We start from the raw sequence: 22,238 nt of genomic DNA, 5'->3' as shown, positions 1-22,238 counted from the left end.
ACATTAGGCAGTGGAAAGGCCCTTGCTGCTCCCAAAATAACACTTGGGGTGGTGCTGTGCCCTAGTACCTTCACTAAAGCAATGGCATGGTTCTCATCTGCTATTCCACAGCTTCCCTAGGCTCCCACTTCACAGGGAGTCAGGAGGGCAGAGAGGCCCCACAAACACTTCCCCTCCAAACCCAGCTCTACAGTCGGTGGCTCAAGAAAGTCCCAGCCCCAGAAGTCCCAGAGCAGTGCACCTGAAGGAGCCCTTGCCCTATACCCCACCACCAACCACCTAACCCCAAGTCAGGTTTAGAAAGCAGAGTCCCCTTAGCATTAAACCTAAGAGGACACAGGCCCTTCGCCACAGAGACAAGATACAGAAGATTCTGGCCAGGCATTTTTCGTCCAGATCTTTCACAGGAGAACCACATAAGCCTCTGAGGAAATGACAGACAGGAATCTTATATACAAATTACCAGGATACAGATAACAAGATCCCAGCCATGCACTCAGTAGGCTGTCTGGAGTTGAAGCATTTTTATCCTCTTGGTACAGAATTTTGTAATTCTTGATCCCAAGCGAGTGTGGGCAAGGCTCCAGACACATGTGATATCTATCTGCCTAGAATTGCTTTCCCTCCCAGGAATCTTACAGCAATGTATAGACCTTCCTGGGATGGGACACAGCCAGGGCTGCTCATTCCCTGGGCTCACAAAGGCCTCTGTGGCAGACGCCCATCTGCTAACTCCAACAGGAAAGGGATGGGCTGGGATACAAAGGGGCACTTCACCTGGCACACTGGGCTGGAAGACTTTATTCAGATCCAAGGAGGAGGCTCTGGAATGGGTTTTCTGTGGCCGTGGTGGCGGGGTGGGAGGGTCCTCGCCCCTTTTCATGGCCTCTTCTATGGAGGTGCTAGAGTAAGATCTGCAGCAAAATAAGGGAAGGTCAGAAAGGAGACAGCAAAGCTTTATTCTCGGAAGTTGGGTTGAAATGGAAAATACTCACAAAAGTCAAAGTGACGGCAAAGGACTGACAAGCTTGCAAAGCAACCATGAATTCTACCGTCCCCTGGATGCCCCTATCTGCCATAATGCCCAAACCCCAATCGTGAATCAGAATCTTTTTTAACTTCTTTGCTCTTATTGCACCTTAGACCTAAATTTCCTGAAAAGGTTTTGTGAATTGAAATCTGTTTCAACAGGAATTATTAATAAGAATAGCATGTAAACCCTTTCACTTAGGTACTTCCATATTTTAGCAGAAGTGCTTTATGATATTAACTGATTACAGAACTTTTCTCCTGCTTATATGCACATGTGATGACAGGTACATAAAGAATTGGGACAGGTAAGTTGAGAGTAAGAATCAAATATGCAAGGGAATATGCCACAAATGACATTCAGGAAAGGAAAGCACACATCAATCAGCCTGAGGGGTCTAGTTTTTCTTACCATGATAAATACAGATTTCGGGAAACCTTCAAAGCAAAAGCTTCCTCTTAACTTCCTCCTTCAATCCGTGACAAGGCAGTAGCTACCTAGGCAGCTTCTGAGACTGTAACTCCAATAATGACATTTAAAGAAAAATGAACTAAATAATTTGCCAAGGGTCACGCAGATAGCAAGCTGCATGGGTTTCATTCAAACTATAGTCCATGTCTATTTCCAAATTCCATTTTAAAAATGTTCTAATACTGCCTGAATTAGGGAAAAAACCTTTTGGTGGTAGCAGCTACACTCTTTATTAGAGACTATTTATCTTCTAAATTAATTCCATTTAGTACATAATTCTATTGCTTGGTAATAGGCTTGTGGATGAATTTCCAATATGATTTTTCTAAGAAGTAGATGTGCACATCTATTCTATTCAGCATCTCAGCCAACTTAATGTCAAAAAGGAAAATGACCTGAGTCAGAGATATGTCCTAGAGATAAATTAATGTCAGAAAACTGTTCTTAGTACTTAGCTATTTAGAGCAGCACTTATGAAATTAGAATCTATCCATTTCTATTATTACTGTAACGTCAGTTCTTGGTAAAGCTGGTTTTCACACAGCAAGTTTTAATTTTCCTGAATGAGTTCTTCAAGGTTTCTTGGTGGTAGTAGGGGTGTTCTGTTTGTCATACAATGTTTCAGTCTTTAATAAAGCCACCATAATGGCATGTGACGTGCTCTGGGGGGGTCCCCGTAACACGACTGGCAAGACAGGCAAGGCAAAGGCACACAGGAACTAGCAGGAAGAACATTCTAATACTTTCAAATAAAATAAGAGGAAATCACTCCGAAAGGAAGACAAAGTTTTCAAACGGGAACTCTTGATTTAAAAAGGAAATTAGAGATCTTAGCTAGAAATTAAAAGAATTTTCTATGCCACATAAGTCATTCCATTTTACTTTTACACATACCCAGTGTATTTATATTTTGTTATGGAAAGCTAACTGATTATGAAATAAGCGATACTGAAAAACTGTGGCTGCAACCAATTAAGATGTAAATGTGCAGGGAATCAAGAAAATGATGAATGTAGTAGTGTTAGAATGGTGATTTTCCGTCTTTCCCTTACATTTCTACAAAGCTTTGCTACTCTAAAAAGGAGGATAATGATGATTTGATTCTCTTGGTCTCAGTCAAGACCCAGTTGGGAGTAATGAAATAAAAACATCCAAATTAGACCAGCAGACCAATTCCTAAAAGAGTAATATATAAAATTTAGCAAGTGAGATTAATAATAGAGTATGTGATTATGAGATTTGGTAGTTTCACTTGCTTTGTGAAAGAGAGAGGAAGTCCGCAGAAGAGAAAACTGTGAGGTTCAATTTACGGTTAACATAGAACACGTAAGAAAATTTCTGCTATTCAAAGGTTCTTCCTACTACAAGGGCAGATAAATGGTACTATGTGTACATCTTAAAGCCAGTACAGACTAATTTGTAAAATAGCCATTCATCTTTTTCAAAAAGGGATGAGTAAATGTGGTGACCATACAGAGAAATAATGACTATGCCTTTTTTTCCTACCAAAATGAATTAGTGTATCTATTGTTTTTTAAAATATGAGTATTGACAGCTTTACCTTCTATGAACAAGGAAACAAAACCCCAATTTGGAAAATCCAGACATAAAAGATACACTATGGAGCAGTACCTCTGATTTACAAGAAAAATAAGATTTCCTTAAATATCAGTGTTTCAAAATATGATCAGATTTAAATTCACTTTTTCAGGAATGTGTCTAGTAGCCAAAGGAGGAAACAGTCACTGAGAACCAAAGGAAAACTTGGGAAAGACACACGTACTGTCTTATCTGCAGTCTACTGGTGAAGAGGGGTCCCAACACCATCTTCCCCTTTTCATGTTCTATTGGTTCTATTAGTGTTTCTCTGTTTGTCCTTGCTCCTCCCTTCTGTTGTCTGACGTCAGCCACAGCTCTGCTTCCCTGCCTCTCCCTCTTCTGCTATCCTCTAGAGACTGAAAAACCATAAAGCCATAAAGAGGCTCTGAGATAGGATGAAACAGACCATAAGTACTGCTTACCTGAAACAGCCTGCCTCACTGGAATCACCATAAGCATTTTATTTCCCAACTCTAGATCTGACCACAGACTTCTTACTTCTTGGAATTTATTTTGTCATGACAGTAAATTTCAGTGTTAGTTACCTTTTAACCATATTGCCTTCTTCCCAAGGCTACTTCTCCCCACTTATTATCATCCTGCAACAACATGGCCATATCACACAAGCTGCTGCTTCATGCCAGGTGACCAGCGCGCAGCAGCCACCGTCTTCCAGCACTAATAAACAGAAACTGAGAGTCTCCTAGTAGCGCTGCACGCTCCAGTCAGGCCCCTCGTGACAGTGAACTCACCCACATTCTCAGCTTCACATCAAAAGGAAAAGGAGATTGTGGGCTGTGCTTTGGGATGGAGGGCTTTATTGCTAGTCTGGGACAAGGCACAAAGGGTGTTAGAGTAGAAATTAAACAAACGCTACCTGGATCTTGGTCTTGCTTTGAGACTGTTGGACTCCTTAGGAGTGGCTGAAATGAAGATTAATTGTTGTTTGCCTGAGTTTCATTTTTGCAGTTAAACAGGTTTATATACAGTACCTGGACTAGTACAGAACACATCAATAGGTCAACATGAGGTACAGGTATCCATGTGGAGAACATGACCTCTTCCACAGTATCATTATTTCAGAAATGTATTTCTAAAGCTAAAGGCACAATTAAAGGGAAATAAAAACCAACATGTTTTCCTTTTATCAGAATACTGTCTAAGAAGCCATTCTCAAATCAAAGTTGATTAACAAAGAAATTCCAGTCTAAAAATACAACCTTCTTAAGGGGTTATCTAGTTACATAATGATGGGTTCAGACTTCAGGATTTGTTGATCTATCATAATAGCCTAGTAATAGATTCAGAACCAAACTCCTCTGAAGACTAGAAAGAAATCTATTAGGCTATACATGTTAAGGTTTTCTTAAAATACACTACCAGAGCAGTATGACCAGAAAAAATCAAAGCTCCCATGAGTAAGTTGCAATGAGCTATGCAGCTTTTCCTAAAAGAAAATATTCTTGTGGCCTATGTCTCTATGACCAAATTGTACAGAGAATACTATGGCATGAAATCATTAAAATATTTTGTTAACCACACAACTTTTTCTTATCAAGTTTCAATCATAAACTAACGCCTACTTTCCCATCCCAACTTCTTGGGACTAATTAGAAACATTTACCAAAACATTCATCTTCTTTTGATGTTTTCCATCCTCTATGGAAGACAACTTTAAAAACCACTAGCTATGCTAAGATTTTGCAAACACTGCAATTTTTTCATCATAAAAATGTCATAAGAAACGCGTACAAAAAGTGCTACTAACTAGGAACAAGAATAAATACAGTTTATATACTGTTCGCACAAATCCTTCTAGGAAGAAAATGTCTCACTGCATCATCCCCTCCTCTTTCACAATGCTCCAAAGATAAAACCCTCCTTGGTATGAGGCGGCCTGGACTTACAAGGACCATTAAAATCTTTCCGTTAGATAGGCAGGGCCGGAAGGGGAACTGAAGTCCTAACAAGGCACAGAGCAAACAAGCAGCACACATCCCCTTCCACAGGGCCAGCTGCAGACAAGACAAATTTCTCCCAGCCTACACAGTTTAGCTTATTGTAGTAGGAACGCAGGACTCTTTCAACTCAAACCTCTGAAAAGGCTGGGCGGCCCAGGAAAGAAGTTGATCCCTGTCTTGCCCATTGTCATGGAAAACTAACTGCCCCCCTCCACACCTCAGGCGGCAAAAGAAAGTGGCCCAAGGGGAGCCTCTCCTCCAGCCAAGCTGGCTGCCTTGCAGCTGGGTGGACAATACAAGCAGACTCACCAAAAATCTGGGGGCCACCCTCTGAGCAGGCTGAGCCAAAGCTGGCTCTTGGGGCTCTCTTCTCCCTCAGACCCCACTGCTTTCCATAAATACGTAGGTAGCAGTCTCAGCCATGTTAAAATACTGTTCAACAAACCAGACCATGGGGACTGTTAATTCCTTTGTCAACTGCCATTATCTTTGTGGTTTTGCAGGGGTAGGAATGGGTGTGGAAGGCGGGGTAAACCCTGCCAGCGACAGATAGACAGATGAAGTGAGGGGTGCAGATGCGTGGTAGAGACCAGGCTGGGAGTCATGAGGCCCAGGTGCTCCTCCTGGCTACTACACTTACCAACTGTTAGCTCTCTGAACCTCCATTTCCTCACCTACAGGATGAGGAAAACAAAAATGCAGCCATGCCTCAGGTAGAGACAATACAGTGAAGGTACGTTAACAACTAAGTATATTTTAGAATTGCAAAATACTACTGTTATAGAGTGCTTCTAGTTTTTCAAGCTTAGAATTCTGGCTTCTAAATGTAGTTCCTGCTAGGACAGCGAAGGAGAGGCAGGTGGGAGAGGGTAATGGAAGGAAAGAACTGCTCTACCCCATAAAACCGTGGGGTGACAACTGGCAATCAGGACAGCTGCTAGAATGACCAGTAGCAGCCTGAAGACTACAGTGTAAGGATGAAAAGGCCTAATCCACTAAACATGACTAAGACGTTAAGAAAAAGATCACCACCGTGCAGTGTGTTCTCTTGAATTAGCTGGAATGTAACATTAGCTAAGAAATCTACTAGGCTCCACTGATACATATACTTTCAGCGATTAAAAGGGTAAGGGCATTAAAAATATATAAAAGGGATACTCCCGTTCACTGATAATAAAGTCCCACTCCATCTGTAACCCGCCACATTGGCATCTTCATCACCATTACTATTATTACTATCACCACCTACTGGGAAAGAGCAGGGTGAGGAGATGCCTCTCATTCCACCTGCAAAAACATATCCCAGGCAGGTCTTGGTGAGCCTCCACAGGTTTCTGATCAGAAAAAGCTGGAGCTCACTATTCTGGTTAAGTCTTCCATCAGCTTCCGAGCCCCTAAAAGTCAGACTCAGCATTTGGAGCATGTGAATACCCGCAAAAAATGTGAGGGCTCGTTGTGCTGAAATCCAGGCAGACACCAATGGGCAGATCATCACTTCCCATTTAGCTGGGAAAGGGAAGAAGAATGCCAACTTCCTAGAGTATTCCAGGCATGTCATCTTCCAGGAAACAGAAATGAGATATGAAAGCAAGCCTGAAGTTTAATTCTCCAAAAGGCAGCAACTCAACGGAGGTTGAACTGTCCACATGGCACCGACAGCCTTTCAGAATTAGAAACCACCACCTCGAAACTCCAGTGTCTCCCACTAGGAATCCAAGTCCCTTATATCCCCTCCAAAACAGGGCGGCAGTGGGAAAATGACTCAGGGACCACACAGCATGCTCCTAGGCAGAATGTGAAACGAATTTAGATGTGCTTTACACACTGTGCCACACCCTGAAAGGCTTTATCTGGTGACACCACACCCTATTCAATGAAGGAATGTTAACAACATCTGAAGCTCGCTCCAGAGAACACATGATGCTCATGGAAAAACAACAACAACAACAACAACAACAAAAAACAGAAAGTTTTTTCCTCGAAGGCTGCTAGAGAAGCAGCAATTTAACTTACTACATTTAAATATCTTTTGCTAATATCATAACATAAGGTTAAAAAAAAAACCTACCTCAGGCATTTCTCCCACACAGAGCATTTCCCCCAAGATGAAGGAATTCCAATCAGTTCCAAAGCCAAAACTAGGTTTGAGAATTCCTACCACTTTTGGAATCACGGTTAATCTTAATTTTCTATTTCTTAACATGGCCTTCTATAGGTAGCTGTTACCAAAATAGGCTACACATCACAATCGCGTGGGGCTGCCTAAAAATACATATTCTTAGGCCTCATATCTAAAACCCATCATAGATTCTCATTCATATACTCTTCCCTGCTCTCTCCCCCCACCAATCCTCTTCCTCCCTCCCCTCTCCCTCTATTCTTCTCTTTTAAACCTTGAATGAACTTTGTGTTTGGGAAATATTGTACTATTACATAAGCCTCAATGTTATATTGACCCCTTTGTTCCAACTTTAAACAAATAATCCTGGGATGATAGCTAACCAAAACAAACATGATTTACTTATTAAATATTAAGAGAGATAAAAAAAGAAACACCAATTTCTTTCATGTCCTCATAATCAGAGCTCCAAATATTAACATTTTCCCTAGCCAGTTTGTTTTTTAACTAAGTTCATCTTGGTTCAATGGTGGGTCCATTGAGACAGCTGAGGACACGGGCCCAGCCATCTCTGTTGTTCAGTTACACTTCCAATTCTCCAAGAACAGGGCAAACACAACTTTTATTTTTCTCCTTGGAATCCACTCCATGTATAAGAACATTTACTTGCTTTCCTGGTGGTGAAATATAATGAAAATATTGAGATTTTCATTTTGGAAATGGAAAGATTTCAACTGTGGGCCTCCAATTGATGTACCCCATCAATTCCTTCTTCTACACAGAAATCACAATGGCTTGTTGAAATCTTCTCAACTCCAAGCTTTCTCAACTTTATATTTAGTAACAATAAGACTAAATTCAGTGATCCTTTCAATGAAACCTAAATTCAGAACTTTAAGAAATCACCCCCTTCCTGTACCTGAAAAGAAGGGGTTATAAAAAAGCAAAAAGGTTTCCTTGTAATAAAACACAAGACAATTTGAAAGACAAACATACGTACTATCACAAATATACCAATCTTCTACTCACTAAAACTACTGCTTTTTTTTATTAGAAAGAATTACATAAATACGTTAAAATGGTTTTCTCCTACCTGGATTCTCAGACATGTCCTTTGGTAAGGCTTCATCCGTAGTACTTTTCAAAGCTAGTGATGTTTTGTTTTAAAAGAACAGAGAGAGAAAGGAGAGGAAAAGAAAAAAATCTATAACATTTTATTTCTCTGGCGCATTAAAACAAAGAATCTCTACTAATCACTTATGAAAACACTGTTACAAATTTTTATAATTGCTATACAACTTACCAAAACAATAAAGTACTCTTAAAGTATGAAGCCCTGGCTGATGTGGCTCAGTGGATTGAGCGCCGGCCTGCGAACCAAAGGGTCAGCGGTTCGATTCCCAGTCAGGGTACAAGCCTGGGTTGCAGCCCAGGTCCCCAGTGGGGGACACACAAGAGGCAACCACGCATGGATGTTTCTCTCTCTCTCTTTCTCTCTCCCTTCCCCTCTCTCTAAAAATAAGTAAATCAGATCTTTAAAAAAAAGAACTCTTAAAGTATGGGAGGTTCTCCCAAGAGAACAAAGCAGTATGTTTAACTTTCTAGGGAGAGTGCCTCTAGTGGCTAGGAGGAGTATTATCAGAAAGTATCAGGAATTCATTCCTGATATCCAGATCAATGACCTCAGAACCTCTCTTAGAGTGAAACCCAGGTTTCAGTATTTTTAAAGCTCACTTGGTTATTCCAATGTGCAGCCAAAGCTAAGACCCATTAATTAATAAAGAATGATCAGAGTACATGCTACTGTAGACAATGCCCAGTTCTACCTCTCCCAAGTAAATATTTAGAGAGACAGCATACAACCATTGTTTACTAAGGGAAAACTTATTTTTCATGTTTAAGTCCCATACAGAGCTGTGTCAATGGCAGGTCTTTACAATAAAACTTGAAATAGTTTCACTGATTTTTAGTCTCTTCAGATAGGCCTCTCATGCATAGGCAGTAAATCAATATCAGAAAATAGAAGGAATACTGGCTTGAGATTTAGAAAATATTGGTTCATATCCCCTCCCTTTTTCTTACTAAGCAATTAATTCATACTGCCTGAACTTCAGTTTACCCATCTCTACATTTTAAGGGAGAAACATGTCAGTCTCCGTTCACTTTTGTGAGGACTGGATGAGACAGTGTGCAAGGAAGGACACGGTAGATTATCAAGCATTATATAGAAGTATGGAGTCAGGGGGGTTCCTCCTGCTCTTCTAGGCATTCCCAGGCCAACTTATCTCTGTGCTTGGTGATAGCCGTAACATGGAACACTGTGTTGTACTGCTTCTCACCTGTGCCATATGATAGGCAAATTGTTGCTGGCCTTCACATCACAGCCCTACACCCATAGTCACAGAGAATAAAGTTCAGGAACAAAAACTCTGTTCAGAAAATAATTTCCTTGTAGACCAAACCTGTGTACAAATTTGTATTTACACTGATGCTCTGGGATTACATCTGTCAAAATGTGCTAAGCCTGAGGGCCAACAGTGAGTAAGGGGCCAATGAGCTGGGGTAGGAGGGCTTTGGACACTCAAGCTCTTATTACCACTTTATGAACTAGTTTTGGGACAATAATTTGAACTACATAATCCACCCAAATGTGTTCACATACTGATAACTGTCCTTATATGCTCTACAAGCCAACTATTCCAAGAGAAATGGATTAAGAAAAACAATCAGAATATCCCTAAAGGAAGAAAACTCATTCTTTCCTTACCTTGTTTGTCATTACCAGTCATATCTTGGGTAGGAACAGGAAAGTCAGTCATGTCGTTAATAGATAACTTCTTGAAAAAGGAAAGAAAATTAATTATACAGATTGAATAGAAATTAAGTGATCTGCACATATGATGAGAATGTTTTAAAAGCTATACATCTTGTCAATATCTCTGTCTTCAGTAAGCCCTGACATTTAATACTATTTTATTTTATTTTATTTTATTTTAGGTGCCTAGTGGGAGATAAGTTAAATTGTATTGAAATATTTATATGCATAGAGGGAAAAAAATAACAATTCAGATTAAGGCTGGCATATGTATAGATCACATATTAAATCTGAATCCAGTATGGGATGCAGCCAGAGAAACCCATCTTGCAGCATTTCCCCATTCAGTCAAGAACAAACCTGAATTCTATGTACTTTTTCACAATCAGAGAGAGATTCTGACAAGTGGCCCAATAAGGTAGGTATTTGCCAGAATCTGTTAACCAGAGGGTGTTTTACCTTGATTCAAATAGCCTCCTTATTCTGGAATAAGGTAATTTTACTGATGAACAGGACAAAATTTCCTCCTAACTCACTTATGGAAAAAGTCTTCACTTATACTAATAAGATGAATACCCAAATTAATCAAGCATTGATTAATTTAAAATTCTGTTTAAAATCTATTACTCTAAATTTATTACTTTGTTTTAGAGACTGTGGGTTTTAAAAAAAGATTTTTTAATTTATTTATTTTTAAATAAATAAATAGAGAGGAAGGGAGGGAGAAAGAGGAGGAGGGAAACATCAATGTGTGGTTTCCTCTCATGCGCCCCTACTGGGGACCTGGCCTGCAACCCAGGCATGTGCCCTGACTGGAAACTGAACCAGCCACCCTTTGGTTTGCAGGCCGGTGCTCAAGCCACTGAGCCACACCAGCCAGGGCTATAAATTGATTTCTTAGAAAAGTCTCAATTACAAGTACTCTAAGACTTCTGATAGATTTAAGAATAATAGTAGTGCTTGGTGGTAATATGATCTATGATTTAATCCTCAAGCAGGAGATTCTTGGCATTACGATGAAGCACCCAGATGTAATTTCCTATTCAAAGTCTACTAGTTCCAATGGAACAAAAAATGTATCTTAACAGTCCCTTTCACTTTCTTCTTCCACCTAGATTATAAACCAGATCCTTAGTAGAAGAAAATGACTTAGGAGTAGAAAATGCAGATAAAAAGAAAACCAAAAAAGAGTTGAAATTTTTTAAATCTACATAAATGGAAAGATCCCATGCTTATGAGTCAGAAGACTTAATATTATTAAGATGGCAATACTCTCCAAATTCATCTACAGATTGAATGCAATCCTTCTCACTGTTCTGCAGAATTTGGCCAGATGGTCCTAAATTTCATATGGAAATGCAAGAAATCCAGAATAGTGAAAATATTCTTGAATAAGAAAAACAAAGTTGAAAGATTCAACTTCTCAATTTCAAAACTTACCACAAAGTTACAGTAATCAAGACTGTGATGACTGGGTCGGGGGGAGTGAGGGGGATTGGGGAGAATGGAGGCAACTGTACTTGAACAACAATAAAAAAGTGAAAAAAAAAGAAAAAAGACTGTATGACTAGCATAACAACATGTAGATGGGATAGAATTGAAAATACATAAATAAACCCTTACATTTATGACCAAGGGATCTTCAACAAAGGTACAAAACAATTCAATGGGGGAAAATTTTTTTTCAATAAATGATACTGGAATGAACTAAATACTCATACACAAAGAATGAAGTTAGACCTCTTCCTCACAGCATACACAAAAATTAACTCAAAATGGATCACAAACCTAAAGGTAAGGCCTAAAACTATAAAACTCTTAAAAGAAAACAAAGGAGTAAATCTTCATGATCTTATATTAGATAATGGTTTCTTAGATATGACACCAAAAGCACATACAACAAAAAGAAAAACATAGATAAACTGAATTTCATCAAAATAAACATTTGTGTTGCAAAGGATGCTATCAAGAAAGGAAAAAGAAGCCCTGGCTGGTGTAGCTCAGTGGATGGAGCGCGGGCTGGGAACCAAAGTGTCCTAGGTTCGATTCCCAGCCAGGGTACATTCCTGGGTTGCAGGCCATAACCCCCAGCAACCGCACATTGATGTTTCTCTCTCTCTCTTTCTCTCTCTCCCTCCCTTCCCTCTCTAAAAATAAATAAATAAAATATTTTAAAAAAAAAGGAAAAAGAGAAACCAAAGAAAGAGCAAATACTTGCAAATTATATACCTAGTAAGGAACTCATATCCAGAATATATAAAGCACACTTATGACTCAATAACAAACAACCCAATTCATAAACAAAGGATTTGAAACAGACATTTCACCAAAAAAGGTATACAGATGGCTAATACTGTATTTTGCCATGTATAATGCGCACTGTTTCGCCCAAATTTTTGAGGGAAAAATAAGAATACATATTATACATGGGTAGTACTAATTTTGTAGCTCTATAAATGTTTTCAATTCTTTTATTTATGTTTATGTGTTAAAATAAAAGTGTAACTCTAGAAAGCAATAACGATATACATATGCAAAGTAATACTATTTTTTATACCGGTACATAAAACTTCTTGCACTGTAATATGTTCAAAAATAAATGCTAAAATTCCTTTATTATACAAAAAAAACAAGTTTTTAAATATAAGTAAATAAGTAATTGAATTTAAAATTAAAAAAAATTTTTTTCCTGAAAGTTTGGACCAAAAATATGGGTGTGCATTATACACAGCAAAACACAGTTAAGTACACAAAAAGATGCTCAACATCATTAGTCATTAGAAAATTAAAACCAAAATCATGAAGTGCCACTTCACTCCCACTAGGATAACTAAAATAAAAAAAAAGACAGTAACAAGTGTTACCGAGGACATGGGGTAATTGGAACCTTCATACACTGCTGCTAGAGGAATATAAAATGGTACAGCTGCTCTGCACAGTAGTTTGCTGGTTCCTCAAAAAGTTTAACACAAGTTATAATACGACCCAACAATTCCACAACTAGGCATGTACCCAAGAGAAATGAAAATATGTTCACTCAAAAACTCGTACATGAATGTTCATAACAGTAATTTTTTCCAATAGCCCCAAAGTAGAAACAACACAAACGTCCATCATCTGAAGCATGGAGAGACAAAATTGGGTATATCCATACAATGGAATACTATTCAGCAACAAAGAGGAATAAGGTACCGATTCAACATGAATGAACTTTTAATACATTACACTAAGTGAAAGAAGCTAGTCACAGAAGACCACATATTATATGATTCTGTTTATATGAAATGTCCAGAATACACAAATTTTGAGACAGAAAAAAGATTAGTGATTACCAGAGGATAGTGAATGACTGACTGTTAATGACTACAGGCTTCTTTTGGAGGTGATGAAAATGCTCTAAAATTAAGACTACAGTGATGGTTGCACAGCTGTTACTATACTAAAAAAACATTGAATTGTATAGTTTAAATGTGTAGTTTAAATTGTATAGTTAAATTATGGTATGTGAATTATATCTCAGTAAAGCTATTTACAGAAGAAAGAAATCCAGTAATACAAGAAACCCTGCTTAAGAGGAGTACACCTGAGCCCTGGCTGGCGTAGCTCAGTGGATTGAGCGCGGGCTGGTAACCAAAGTGTCCCAGGTTCGATTCCCAGCCAGGGTACATGCCTGGGTTGCAGGCCATAACCCCCAGCAACCGCACATTGATATTTCTCTCCCTCTCTCTCTATCTCCCTCCCTTCCCTCTCTAAAAATAAATAAATAAGAAAATCTTTAAAAATAAATAAATAAATAAAACCGAATTTAAAAAAAAAAAAAAAAGAGGAGTACACCTGAAATTCTAATCTTTAATTCTTGACAGGACATGGTTACAGCCCTGCTGTCTTTAGAAAAAGATGTACTGCTGAGCAAACTTCTCATGACCTGGATCAGCTACAGCTTCTTTCATAACACAAACACCCATATGGAGCTATCCCTCACAGGGTTGGGTCCAACATCTATCTAAACTCCGTGCTTGCATTCATGAAAGATTAAACAGTTGCAGAAAGAACAATGAATTACTTTAGAAGAATGTGAAATATTTGATCATACCTATTGAAATGGCTATGACCTATACTGCTCAAATGAACAAACCATTAATTAACCATATTAGTTTACCCCTGGATTTTATTTATTACATCACTATCTGAGATGAAGGACCTCACCCCTGAAAATGAGTTTTCTTGGGTAAGAGGTTTTTGTTGTTCTTTTGCTTTCCTGTCTGTGTAACAGTGAAAAATTGTTAATGGTGGGAAATTGTAACCCACTCCACCATTCCTTTGATATTGTTTCTGCAACTGAGGATTCTAAGTAGCTTTTAATTTGCCCTCTCAAAGGAACCAGTTTAAAGATATGAATATATATAAAACTTAGCTGCACATAATGTCCATCTCTGTGTAAGTCAGTAGTTAACGTCTCCAAAAACTAGCATTATCTGTCTCTGATGGAAGGGTAAAGGCCATGCGATACCATAGCAAGCTGGAACAAAACATTTATCTAGAGGATAAAAATGTATGACACTTTTAATAAGTCACCTAACCCTCATAATTTTACACAAGCGGGGGGACTCGGCAAAAAAAAAAAAACCAAAAAACAAAAAAAAAAACAACAACAACAAAATAAAGAAAAACCAGGGCAACTGCATCACAGAGCTGTAAAGGTTATAACCTCTGCCAGACACTGCCAGCAACCCCCGAGTAGACTGAGGTCCATCAAAAATGGCCATTGTTACATGTTTCTCCATCACATGCAATACACAGAAAAAGAAATTTAAAAGGCCAAAACTCTTCAAAAGCACATCTATCACTTTTCCTGAAATCACTTTTCATGACATCTTTTTCCCACGAGTAGAAATCTGTTGAGAACAATAGCATGGAGGCTACGACTCAAAGAAAGAGGAGCAGAGAGGCCAAGAAAGCTGTTAACAGAGAGAGCACTGTAGAAGCAGGCTTGATTTGCTCATAGAGGAGCAGAGGATGTCATCTAAAAACACAGACTACAGGCATGGGAGCCCCACTGGAAAGAGTAATCACACACAGTGACAAGAAATTAAAGACATGTTCTTGTATACTGCCTTTGAGTTCTACCATCTTGCAATGGTTTTAACTAGGGTCAGAGAACTATAATAGGACTCTGTGAATAAACCTCCATTTATTAAACATTTCCAGATTTTTTAGGACAGGAACAGCAGATATCATAAGCTGAAATCACTGCAATCACGATGATGACTGATGATAGTGCTGACATTCACAATAACCATAACAACTCCTATGTATTGATGTATACTGAAGGACCACTGAGCATGCGGCCAAGCCCCTACATCAGTGGCCCACCATGGTGGGAAGCCTCTGGGTTTCTCTTGAGGATCATCCAAATCGGTCTTCATCTGGTCCAAAAGCTGAAAACCCTCAGGGAGAAGGCAGCTTTAAATGTGGTTTGTGGCTCTCAGTTATAGTTCTCAAACCTCATCTCAAAACTGTTCTGGTTCATTATATTTTCTTAATACTCAGCTACTAAAAATATAACTTCACAATGTTTACTGCAAAATTAAAGCTTGGTTAAAGTAAATTACTTGGCTAGCATTTTTCTGGCCTAGTTTGGCTGCACCTCAATTTCACCTCTAGAAAATCAAGACTATTATGCTTATTTTACCAAATCTAGTTTTAGGGAGAAAAGAAAAAACATAATTATAGATACATCTGGTATCTACATTTGAAAGGATGATCCCCAAAGTAATTACTATGAAGAGAAAATGTTCTAAAAGTAGATTTTCCAGAGTTTGTAAAACACATTGGCTAATGGATTTAATTCTAACACACCCTTAACTCATTAACATATGGAAATCTTTTACCTCCATCCAATTCAAGTCATGGGGTTGTTGGTTTGCTGGCATGGAATCAGAGTAAGAATCAAATAAGGTACACTCCCACTTGGTCTTTGGAAAGGCTAAGAAGAAACAAAAAGAATGCATATTATCATAGCAGGCATTGTTTCCGATATAACAACAAAATCAGCTAGCTCCGATATACTAGTTATGGCACTCATCGTGCCGATGTAGTATTTTAAGTTCTGTATATGTACAACCTGGAACTCCTATCACCCCATTTAAACGTGATGAAACTGAGGAACCAGGGAGTTAAGCAACTTACTCAAAGTCATATAGTTGGTAAATGGCTGACTAGGGACTTGAATTGCCAGCAATCCTGCTAGAAGGTCCATGCTTTTGGCATTTGGTGTTGTAATACATAGTCATTTTCCACATTAACCATCACTATCACTATACTTAAGTTTTAACTATGCTACTAGCATAATGTTTTGGTAGTAACTATGGTGATACCAGAAACATTAAGGAAATACTACATTTTAGCTATTTTTGTTGGAAATAGATGAGATCTTAGAAAACTATAAAATACTCCTTTCTTTTGGTTAGAAAGAATAACAAAAGAGCACAGGTTCTTACTGATTTAGAAGAGAAGAAATAAGTATCATGTTATAAATTTCTAATACAGGGGCTGTTAGTTGGGAGACTGACTGGATTAGCATGAGGGAAACTGATACTACTAAGTAAGCTGATAATTAACACTCAGTGCTGTTTCTTAGAAGTGGATTGTTTCATCACTTTGTCACAAAGTAATTAAGAAAGAAATGTCGTTTCAACGACTAGAAAATTTGTCAATATTCCAAAGAGGAAAAGCAGATTGGGGTAGACAATACAGAAGTTACAAATCAAATTTGTCAAGACCAGCTATTAAGAAATCAAAATTTTAATGCTATGTTGATATTATGATTTATAATAAGAAATATGTATTTGATCTTCATCCCCATTTCTGGCACAGAGCTCCCACACTCCTAGGAATTTCCTAAGTAATGAGAGCAACAATGGTGTCTCTTGTTATGTTAATGAAGTGACTTTTCAAACCCACCAAAGGGTGTTGGCCAGGTTGCCATGTAGTTAGAGGACTGGAACTTTCAGCTCCAGCCCCTTATTTCCCTGGAGGCAGAGAGGTGAGGTTGAATGGCCAATGACTTTGTCAATCATGATTATTTAATGAAGTCTTCATAAAAACCCAAAAGGATAGCTAGTAGGTCTGTGTTTTTTTTTGTTTTGTTTTTGGTTTTTGTGGGGGTTTTTTTTGTTTTCAGAAAGCTTCCTCATTAGGGAACCAGACCACTTCCATGTGCTGCCATGCTGGGCCCCAGGCTTCAAGAAGACAAAAGTTCCTTTGTTCAGCACCTCACCCTTTGCATCTCTTTATCAGCCTGTTTATTCATATCCTTAACATCCCTTGTAATAAATTGGTATTCTAGTGAGTAAGCAGGTATTCCTGAATGTTATGGGCCATTTTAGAAAATTAATCAAACTCAAGAAGGCGATCCTGGAAGCCTGATTTATAGCCAGTCTGTCAGAAGCACAGGTAACAGCCTGGAGTCACGACTAGCATCTCCTGTGGGGCAGAGCCCTTTACCTGTGGAACCTGATTTTATCTCCAGGGAAATAGTGTCAGAATTGAGTAGAGCTCTGACACACAAGAACTGCTTGTTGGTGTGGGGAAGCATCCACATGTACACATCGGAATTGGGTTCAGGAAATCTCACCACGCTTAAAAAAAGTTTTTTTGCATCAAGTGTTTAAAATGAATTGGCATTGATGTTAATCCTTTCTCACTCTCCCATCTTCACCAGGGTTTGAAATACCAACTTCCCTCCACAGTAAAGTACTGGCCAGTAAGCAACAGCTACTGTAAACAGTTGAGCACAAGTAGTTTACATTGCTCATCTGGTTACTCTGGTCTGAACTTCACTGATGTCAGATCAGGCAACCACGGGCCCTGGCGATTTTTTCTGACTATAGCAGATGGTCTCACTCTTCTTAGTAAAACCAGCAAAACATTTTTCCAAGTACTATTTCTCAATCCAATCCCAAGAGCAGTTTTAACTGAGATAAGACTTCTCTTTCCAGTTTATCAGTGATCTCACTAGAATTGCATGACTAATGCCCTATCATGAGGGGGTCTTTCTAGGTAAAAAGCTAATACTTTCAAAAACTACAAATGCCATAAATTAACTGCTAAATCTCCCTCCAGCGTGTCCTCATCTCTGCATCTCCACTGTCACCTCCCCAGTGCCAGCCTCCCCACAACTCCTGATTGGACTACTGCCATAACCTGGTCTTCTGGTTTCCACCCTTGCTCCTCAAAAATTGCTCTGTGGTGAGCAACCAGCAGGATCCTTTCAAACAACAAATCTGATTGTGTAAGTTCCTGCTTGAAACACGTCAACATCTTTGCCCATGATTTAACCTCATCCCCAACCCCTCCAGCCCTGGCTCTTTGTGCTCCAGCCACTATGGCCTGAACTTTACATACCTCCGACGCCCCAAGCTCCCTCTCAGGACTTCTGCAACATACGTGCTGTTCCCTCTGCCAGAGCCCATTCTTCCTCCTCCTTCACCTACATAGCCCTTGGCTCATTCTTCCTGTCTCAGCTCAATTATGTAAGGACCTCTTCCCTAAGGTCTTATACCCTCTTAATGCAGCCTTACATGAGTCACTGGCCACTTAGCAACTGGTATATTTATGAGGATGGGACAAGGAAAAATAATCTAAGGCCTTTTCCAGGTCTAACTACAAAACTTACACTCTTGATGACTAATCCCATTTACTTTTGACACTGTTCCATCTTGCCGATAATCACCTATGACTAAGGTCTCATGTTTTTAAGAGACCTTGCCTGCCTAAAAAGTGAGAAAGGTTGTGGAAAGCACCAGATGTTTCTGCACCCTGTCAATGGAAGCTATACTTCTCTGAGTAATAGAAATCAGATCACTGCCCTCTGCCTCTGAAAAAGGGCAAGAGAAACTGTTGATGTGTCCAGTCTTCTGAAGGAATTGATATATTTCACATACACCATGACTTTTTCCTATCCAAAGGGTTTGTGGGGTTAACTGTTTTATTACTAAGAAAGACAAAGAGAGTTGACTGCTATTTCAATCTTCTGGTGTGCTAGAATGTTCTATATCTTTATCTGATTGTAGTTATATGGGTGCACACATATGTAAAAATTCATCAAGTGTATATTTAAAATTACAGCTCTTTGCAGATTTCACTGCATATAGTTATTTTTAACTTTTTCATTATGTATAACAGTTCTATTTCATTTCATTGCCCAAGGCCACTTGGGGACACTGGGATATGCCTAAAGATGCCAAGTCAGCACTTGGCTATACAGGAAGAGAGTCCTCTTCATTCTATATCAGCTGGGAAATTTAGTAGTTGCCTATGCCACAATTTTCATGAAAGGGTAAATGACTTTCGTTCAAATCCATCCAGAGAGTACTGGAATGAAAGTAACAAATGGCTCACACCCAGATCATCCCTATTACTCACATTGTAAAGACATGAAAATCCAATATTGGTTAAAGGGCAATAACTGTAGATACAAGGACTCTCTCAAGCAGGGGTCCCCAATCCCTGGGCCACAGACCGGTACCAGTCTGTGGCCTATTAGGAACTGGGCCATAAGCAAAGCTCACCTGAGCTCCTCCTCCTAGCTCCCTCCACATCCACAGTGGGGGAGTGAAGCTCACCTGAGCTCTGTCTCTTGTCATCCTACCTCCCCACCACCCCCTGTTTCCATGAAACCAGTCCATGGTGCCCAAAAGGTTGGGAACCGCTGCCCTAAAGTGTCTGGACACCATTAAAGAAACAAAAATGTCTTGTGAGGCCTGAATGGAAAATGTCTGAGGGTTAGAATCGATAATGAGGCCTTACCTGCTTGCAAGTATTCTGGCTGCAGAGTTGGAGGGAGGGTGTCAGGCAGAGGATAGCCGTTCTTCCGGGCCACGATGAGATGAAATGCAGCACAGAACTCAGGCAGGGTCAGGGCTCCATCGCAGTCAGCATCACTAAGTTCCCTAAACATAACAGATGTCATGAGTGCCTAACACCAGGCTTAGAGGAAAATTTACTCAGCTTCAAACATACAAACACAATTTCCAGGTTCTCTGGTGGTGAGCCTGTTGAGTCCCAAAACCCTTATGAAATCTCAGGGGACCACTCAGAGGAAGAACTAGTATGATTGACAGCACTGGTATCAGTAGCACTTTATTAATAAAACTTGAAATTCTTCAGGTTCTCTGGTAAGTCCGTTTTACAACTCCAAGTACACAAGACAGGCAACTATGACACAAAAAGTAAAATGATGCCCAGAATTCCACAGCTGACAGCCTTTTGGTGAATGTGTGGTATGAAGAGCTCCTGACTTGGTGCTCAAAACAGTCAGAGGACGGGCTGGCCTCAGATCGTTTACAGTTGTCCCAGCCACTGTACAGTTACTAGAGCTCAGGAATGAATGCTTCATTTTTAAGCTTTAAGGAAAAACCTTGAACTTTCCAAGTCACAAAAACGTTGTATCAAAAAGTTGCTTGAGAATCCCCTCCTGGGAAAATATAAGTAAGCTAAATAAATACTGGGTGGATGTTTTCAGATAAAACCAGCAACTAAGCGAGGCTGGAACCAGATAAGACAGAAAGGAAGAAAGGGATAGTCTTGAAAAGGCTTATCTTCGCTTCAGTCATTGTTTTCCACTGAAAGCACAGACCTATTTACTCAGCACAAAAGAAACCTATTTGCCAAGGTAATTAAGACCCTCTAAACTCAACCAGTCTCTAAGGTATACAGAGACAAGTATACTTGTGTTAGGACAAGTAGAGCGATAAGACAAATAAAGATGCACTAGGAAGGTGTTACTATTTGAAAGAAAGAATATCGAAGGTAAGCCCCATTCACATCCTCCTTCCTCTCCAATATTTAAAATGCACCAGCCCTGAAATAGCAGCAACTCAGGCTGAGGATTACAGGGACTGCTGCCCATGCTGGATGGAGACAATAACCATTCAGCTTTCCTGTATATAAGATAGGAAGCCTTACGCCATTATGGTTAAGAATGGGAATACTGCCTAAACAGACTGTATTCTTTTGAAAATGATAACTTCTTTTTTCCCTAGCTTTAAAATCAAATATATGGCTTCTTGTAAAAATTATGGTAGAATATATTGCTAATGAATAAATCTACCTCAGGATCCCAGGTACACTGGCATGCACAAGGATTATTGCAATAGTTTTCCAACAAAACGCAGAAAACATGAGAAGCAATTTTAAGTGCCATCATAATTTTTGGTAAATCTTCATGAAAAAAAGTTTACATAAATATTCCAATGTTTTAATTATATATTTATAGCTGTGCAGCCTCTGGCCCAGTTGTGAGGAAGAACAGCCCCCATGCAGCCGGGAGTTTACAGAGGGCACCAAGCGTTTTCATAAATGCAAATGGAGCCATCTGGACCGTCTTGGCACAGCCCACTGGGAGCCAGGGCCGCGGCCAGCTCCGCGGCAAGGCGCAGTACATGCCATAGCTGCAAGTCTACATGAGGGCTCAGCTGAGAACCACCAGCCAAATTTAGGAATCTCACACGCAGCTAGAATAGTTCAATTTAACTTAGTTCCAAGACATTTGTGGACCTTCTGTTCACCTGGCCTGATAAAATACTGTAAAGAATTAGCTTTTCAGGGTCCTCTGGTTACTTGCATCACACCAAGTAGAAAAATCTGAAAATAAAATACACAAGATGGAAATTCTCATATAACTACACACATTATTGCTTAGACTGAAAAAGAGATCTTGATGAGGAAAATAACTAGGAAATTACTTTTTAAATAATGGCTAATATGGCCCTGGATGATGTGGCTCAGTGGATTGAGTGCCGGACTGCGAACCAAAGGTCACTGGTTTGATTCCCAGTCAGGGCACATGCCTGGGTTGAGGGCCAGATCCAACTGATGTTTCTCTCCCTCTCTTTCTCCTTCCCTTCCCCCATCTCTCTAAAAATAAATAAATAAAATCTTTAAAAGTAAATAATAGCTAATACGTACAGTGTGCAATATGTGCCAGACACTGTTCATTGAGCTTTTCATACAATAACTTAATTTTCACAGCAACAAAATTCTAAATTCTATTCACTCTCTTACTTTGTTAAAAAATAAACAAACAAACATACATTTGCCCTGGCTGATGTGGCTCAGTGAATTGAGCATGGGCCTGCAAACCAAAAGGTCACCGGTTCAATTCCCAGTGAGGGCACATGCCTGGGTTACAGGCCAGGTCCCCAGTCAGGGGCACTTGACAGGCAATCACACACTGATGTT

At 39.4% G+C, this 22,238-nt stretch overlaps 1 protein-coding gene and 1 long non-coding RNA gene across 6 annotated transcripts in view; both read right to left on the bottom strand.

Annotated features, from left to right (window-relative positions):
* The window catches only part of REPS2 (RALBP1 associated Eps domain containing 2), a 200,029-nt gene that overhangs the window by 81,851 nt on the left and 95,940 nt on the right, over positions 1-22,238 (bottom strand). For 3 of the 5 annotated variants that reach the window (XM_036016665.1, XM_028522678.2, XM_028522679.2), the window contains exons 8-13: positions 19,806-19,948; positions 15,887-15,981; positions 9,948-10,017; positions 8,274-8,327; positions 3,978-4,023; positions 778-914 (exon numbers count right to left, since the gene is read on the bottom strand). In XM_036016665.1, the coding sequence (XP_035872558.1) occupies positions 778-914; positions 3,978-4,023; positions 8,274-8,327; positions 9,948-10,017; positions 15,887-15,981; positions 19,806-19,948 (545 nt within the window). The remainder of the gene's footprint in view (positions 1-777; positions 915-3,977; positions 4,024-8,273; positions 8,328-9,947; positions 10,018-15,886; positions 15,982-19,805; positions 19,949-22,238) is intronic. The other 2 variants (XM_036016664.1, XM_036016666.1) reach the window with 2 other exon arrangements.
* On the bottom strand, positions 13,375-14,626 carry LOC118498529. Its single transcript, XR_004901012.1, has 2 exons — positions 13,830-14,626; positions 13,375-13,578 (listed from the first exon to the last, which is right to left on the bottom strand). It is a non-coding gene; the product is annotated as an uncharacterized LOC118498529 (long non-coding RNA).

The sequence above is a fragment of the Phyllostomus discolor genome, chromosome X, assembly GCF_004126475.2.
Source record: "Phyllostomus discolor isolate MPI-MPIP mPhyDis1 chromosome X, mPhyDis1.pri.v3, whole genome shotgun sequence".
NCBI lineage: Eukaryota > Metazoa > Chordata > Mammalia > Chiroptera > Phyllostomidae > Phyllostomus > Phyllostomus discolor.
The sequence above is the reverse complement of the archived record's forward strand: the minus strand, read 5'-3'. Positions and strand labels throughout refer to the sequence as shown.